The sequence below is a fragment of the Leiobunum rupestre genome, chromosome 7 (assembly GCF_980474605.1).
Source record: "Leiobunum rupestre chromosome 7, qqLeiRupe1.1.hap1, whole genome shotgun sequence".
Classification (NCBI taxonomy): domain Eukaryota; kingdom Metazoa; phylum Arthropoda; class Arachnida; order Opiliones; family Sclerosomatidae; genus Leiobunum; species Leiobunum rupestre.
The window spans coordinates 3,820,569-3,826,276 of NC_143390.1; the positions used below are offsets into that span (position 1 = coordinate 3,820,569).

The 5,708-nt window shown below is 36.8% G+C and overlaps 1 protein-coding gene across 1 annotated transcript; it reads left to right on the forward strand.

Annotated features, from left to right (window-relative positions):
- Nucleotides 1-619: 619 nt before the first annotated feature.
- LOC149933923 (uncharacterized) lies at nucleotides 620-4,827 on the forward strand. Its single transcript, XM_090153361.1, has 3 exons — nucleotides 620-1,068; nucleotides 1,149-1,325; nucleotides 4,725-4,827. The coding sequence occupies exons 1-3, from the start codon at nucleotides 620-622 to the stop codon at nucleotides 4,825-4,827; spliced, it is 729 nt and encodes a 242-aa protein (XP_090009487.1).
- Nucleotides 4,828-5,708: the final 881 nt, after the last annotated feature.

The window sequence follows — 5,708 nt, forward strand, 5'->3', positions numbered from 1 at the left end:
CACACAACGCCAAAATTAAGGATAAAAGTGATCGGGTAACAACCTCAATTACCGCAGATGAGATTAATGAAGCTAGAATAATTTGGATTAAGCAAGAACAGAGCGAAGCCTTTCAAAAAGAAATATGCCAACTAAAGGCAAAAAAGATGATAGATAATTCATCAAAAATAAAACAGCTTAATCCATTTTTTGACAATAATGGTGTTTTGCGTGTAAAAGGTAGACTAGAAAAGGTAGAGAATTTGTTATACGATGAAAAACATCCAATTATACTTCCTTGTCGTAACAGATTACTGGACTTTTAATTGACGAAAAACATAACAATGTTTGTCACGCGGGGTTAAACAGTACTTTAGCTCAAATTCGCGAGAATTACTGGTTGACCAAGGGTAGACAAACTGTCATAAAGCGTTGTATTGGAGCTCTAAGCCCTTTTCTGAAATAACCGCCCTTCTACCAGAGGATAGAATAACAAAGGCTCCGGCCTTTGAAATTGCAGGGGTAGATTATGCAGGCCCACTGTATGTTAGAGTAAGGGACGGCCACGCCCCAAAAAGTATACATTTGTCTGTTTACATGAACTGTAACTAGAGCTGTCCATCTCGAATTAACCTCAGAGATGAGCACGGAGTATTTTTTATTGGCGTTTAGACGTTTTATTGCCAGAAAGGGTTTGTGCCGCGTCCTTTATTCTGACAACGCCAAAACTTTCAAAAGGCCCGATAAGGATTTGCAAAGAATATGGAAAGGCGTAAATAAAGATGAAGTGTTAAAATGCTTCGGTACATTGGGCGTTACTTGGAAATTCATTGTAGAAAGAGCCCCCTGGTGGGGGGTTTTTTATGAGAGATTGGTCAAATCTGTTAAAATAGCGCTGAGAAAAACCCTAGGTGGTGCGTTACTATTTTTCGAAGAGTTAAACATCGTCTTAATAGAGATAGAGGCGCAAATAAACTCCAGACCCCTCACTTACCAAAGCAGTAGTATTTTGGACCTCGGTCCTTTTAGTCCATCAAATCTATTGTTAGCGAGTCAGAGACAAACGACTTTACCCCCTCAACCCTTAAGGTCACTGAAATGAAAACAAGAGCGCAAGTCATGTTAAGAGAAAAATATCATAATACATTGTTAACAAAATTTTGGAACAGATGGAAGGAAGAATACCTTGTGGAGTTAAAATCAGCTCATAATGTTAAATTTCCAAAAGAATCAGATCAAATCAAAGAAGGTAAAGTCGTCATTTTAAGTGATCCTAACCAACCACGACAATTGTGGAAATTGGCCAGAATTGAAAAGGTTTTCCCCGGACGGGACGAAAAAATTAGGTCTGTAAACGTAAAGTTAAGTAATGGCAAAGTTGTAAGAAGAGCAATAAACTTACTCTATCCTTTAGAAATTAATTAGTTATGAACGTCAACGTTCATGCGGGGAAGTGTGTTGTATTTTATTTTAGTTTGTTTATTTTGTTTGCATTTAAACCTTTATATGAATATAAGAAAAAGAATTGTTAAACATAACTTTATTAAAAACCTTGTAATTTGTACAACATGTCCCTTTCCTCGTCAAGGTCCAGTGCGTGTTTAAATTGGCTGCGAGAGAGAGAGGAAACAAGAAGAGCCCTGAATAACGGGCAGATGTTTTATAGCGTTGAAAGAGAACGCGTGTAGAGACAAAAATAAAGTATGTTTTTCACTTCAGCTGGATTTCATTTAATTCAAGAGCCCTATTATTTCAATTTACATTAGAGTATGATAAGAGTAGAGTAGAGCCCCTAGAGTTATAAATTAAAGAAATTACAAAACGTACATCACATCAAGAGTACCTCGGATAAAGAATTGCCGGATATACTGATGTGCTTTGTCCTGCGGTCAAATTCTGGATTGCGGATCAGTTTGATCGTGTCAGCGTTGTCGATCCGAATAGCTGGAACCTCGTTCTCGTTTTATTTCCTCGATCCATACGACGTCTTTGGCTGCAACCAACTCCGACTCCATAGTATATAGTGACACTGAGAGCGGTCTATCACATTAAGCATACGATTCCGGATGTCGAACGTCTTGTTTTGCCGCAACCTCCGTAGTCAGCGTTGCTGTAAGGACTGATTGTCGTATCGTCATCCACCTTGAATAACAGCCAATGGTAGACGTTCCTCTCAAACTCCGGAATATGCGTTTCACAGCTGCCCAGTCAGAAACTGTCGGTTTTGACATAGCTTGTGACGCTCGATTCACCGCAAACTCTATGTCCAGTCGAGTACCAAGAGACGCATAACGGCGACTTCCAATGGCTGAACCATAGACTTGTGAACTCGAACGCCTTCTGTCCTTCTTCAATAACGTCAGGTTTGCAGGCAAATGTTTTCATAGGCTTACATAGATGAAAAAAACCTAATAGCGTCTGCTTTAGCCTAATTAGGTTTCAACGACGAACCAAAGGGGGCGTAGCGATAGTTTTGGGTCGCGTATAGCGTTTATACACCTCTGGTAGGAACACCGAAAATATTCGCTCCATAGTAACTATGGTAACAAATATAGATAGCGCTCCACAGCCACCTATGTAAGCCGATTATCCGGAAATCACGTGCCGGAAGTGGGTAATTGCTTCGTTACAAAACATTCAATTGGAAAACAGGGTAAGGCGTTCTATTTTACCTTTGATATGAATCTGTTTCTTTTTATACGCGGGGTATTCCATGTGAAATCAACCTGACCATCTCAGATTTTATGGAATTTCGCAAATAAGAAGTGTATCTGGAAACGAAGAAAAATGCAAAGTTTTATTTATTTATCTCAAACGGTTTTCAAAATATGGCTATTTAATGTTTAAAATAGCAAAAATCGCACGATTTATATATTGTTTCATCATCATAGCAGCTGTTCTAATTAAGCGAAAAATGCGATGGTGCACACCTTTCTAATTATTTGGAACGGAGTCTATGAATATATTTTCATTATATTTCCGCTCGCTTAAATAAGTATATTTTAAATCGATAAATTATATGCTAAAATGCTTTATGATTTTTTTAACGATACTAGCGCCAGTAACGCCTGGCGTTTTATAAACCTTGTGGTAGAAATGTTAAATAGGGGTGATCCATCTTCAATAGAGAGCTTTATACACCCTTAAAAATGAATACACATGAGATAGCACAAAGACCCTGAATTAGGTTTTTTCTTTCGTTTAGTTGGTTGTGTATTATTCCGTACACCTGATACGCTAAAACGAACATCTGGAACCCTTTATTATTAACTGTATACACCTCTCATCCAAACGATAACCTCATGCGGAATTGCTTGCGTGTTAACCTGATAACGATTTAAATTTAGCTTTTCCACTGCAAAAATAGGGTAACACGAAAATTATGTAAGGGAAATTGATCGTGAAGTATTTTATTGGTTTAGAATAATTGTGTGCTGCTCTCAGCTAATATAAAAATGAAACTTCGAGTGTGGAAATAGCTCGACGTATTTACTGTTGTTTAGAATTCAGATATTATATAACAAATTTATATGCTAAAATATAAGAACGTGAAGTTACAAATAGATTTGATGTAATTTAAAATTATTTAACTATTAATTACATCGATTCATTCCCTAAGAAGCAGTTTTTTTTAATTTTTCCAATATAAGAATCAATATTGATCTCAGTTTTTGCAAAACGTTGAGCTTCAATACAGTCTTTTTCGCGCCTCTCTTATACGCACCCTGCATGTTCGGCATTACCTACACCCTCGGCGGGGAGTCGGTAGATATTAAGAATGTGGCCCCAAAAATTCCGTAAAAAAGAGTGTAAAAATACGTTTGCATTTTCGTTATAATCCCTTTAAAATATTGAACTTCCACAGAAGATAATAAGTAAACTAAAAGGAAACGAAAAGACGGAAATGCCATTATGCTTGTGAATAGATTATGAGCAAAAATGCTTACTGTCTTAGTGTTTGTCGGAAGCCGTGTAATAATGACAAGAAAATATAACCGGCCTGCTATAGTCGGTGACTAACTCGTCAATGCAAGTAGGACTTCATATTGTCACCGTTAATGTGTGTACAAGAACAATTGTGTTTATAGATGCCAAATAAGGCTATTATCGATTCAGTGTTATTGAGCGATTGCAAGGGTATAACACTCATTCAAATAATCGATATGAGAAATTTCCCACGACCTCTAAACTCAACAAGCTTTAATATATCGATCAACATTTAGGGCAACTACATATGTATTAAGAAAGACGACTTTCGTATTAGTGCTGAAAGTTTTAGGTTGAAGGAACGTTGTATTTAGAAAGACGACTTTCGTATAAGTGCTGAAAGTTTTAGGTTGAAGGAACGTTGTATTTAGAAAGACGACTTTCGTATTAGTGCTGAAAGTTTTAGGTTGAAGGAACGTTATATTTAGAAAGACGACTTTCGTATTGGTGCTGAAAGTTTAAGGTTGAAGGAACGTTGTATTTAGAAAGACGACTTTCGTATTAGTGCTGAAAGTTTTAGGTTGAAGGAACGTTGTATTTAGAAAGACGACTTTCGTATTAGTGCTGAAAGTTTTAGGTTGAAATAACGGAATAATTTATCATGGATACGACATTCGTTTTGCAAGGTGGTCGACGTTCGACACGTAATGTTTTCAAACTACTGTATAAGTAAATAGCTTCTGAATACTGTTGTCTGTTTAATATTTAAATGATAGCCAACTTAATTAAAGGACTTAATTTGAAAGGGTTCTTTAAAGGAAAAAAATTATGCTTCAACTTAATACTGAAGTGCTTGATGTTCTTCGGCTTATCGAGAAAAACCAAAAGATCAGATTGCAACAGCAGCCTGAAGAAAACTAAGAAATTAACATTATTACTTGTCAATTCATACTTTTTAGCTACAGTTTATAAGGTACTTCGCGACACCTTTAATCCAGAACACAACTTTTCAATGATCTATGAGTTATTATTAACCATCGAAATTACAGCGACTACGTTCATAATTAACGCATCGTTGATTCGCCTTGCCATGGTCGATTTCTGTTCGGAACTACTCTCATCTCTTCGACCAGAAGAAAACGCCGAATCATCTTCGTCGACAACGTTACTCGACTTGTCGATATTTACAATATCTGTTCTAAACGTTCTCACGGTGGTTTTCGGCACGTTTACTCTTTATGAGGAACAATTAATATCGCATTATCTTCGAGTCTATTTTTATAATTGCAATTTTTTTCGCGATAATATCTACATGGTCTACCTTGTTATTGGATTTGACCAGTTGTTTTACTCCTATGTCATGACATTGAAATACTTATTACAACTGTTCCTGGCCTACACTTCGGAGTACATGAGATTGTACGCCATTGATTTGGCCCGTGATTTGGCTAATCGTCAATGTGACGAAGCCGAATTTGCAGAGAGTCACACTAAGTTATTACTTAGCGTGAAAGATTTGGATTCCTCCAGTAGACGGATTATCTGCATTTGGGTACTAGAGTGGATCGGAACTTTTTGTTTCAATTTAACTTTGCTGATAAAAGATATGTCTTTACTCACGACGTCAGTGATTGTAATTACATCTTCACATCCGCAATCAATAAAAGGTTGATAGTCAATCGATGCACGGTGTCGTCGAACACTCACTCGAAATACGTGTTTATGTGGCACAAAATTAACTCAATTACGATAAACTTTACCTTTTTAAAGTGCATATCCATTGACAAAGTGTTTGTTTCAAG

What these genes read in the sequence shown, in the direction of transcription:
- LOC149933923 (XM_090153361.1), top strand. Translation starts at nt 620, where the DNA reads ATGAGCACGGAGTATTTTTTATTGGCGTTTAGACGTTTTATTGCCAGA. An exon ending in TTACCCCCTCAACCCTTAAG is followed by an intron (nt 1,069 to 1,148) that starts GTCACTGAAATG and finishes ATTTTGGAACAG; the next exon opens with ATGGAAGGAAGAATACCTTG. An exon ending in GGACGGGACGAAAAAATTAG is followed by an intron (nt 1,326 to 4,724) that starts GTCTGTAAACGT and finishes GGTTCTTTAAAG; the next exon opens with GAAAAAAATTATGCTTCAAC.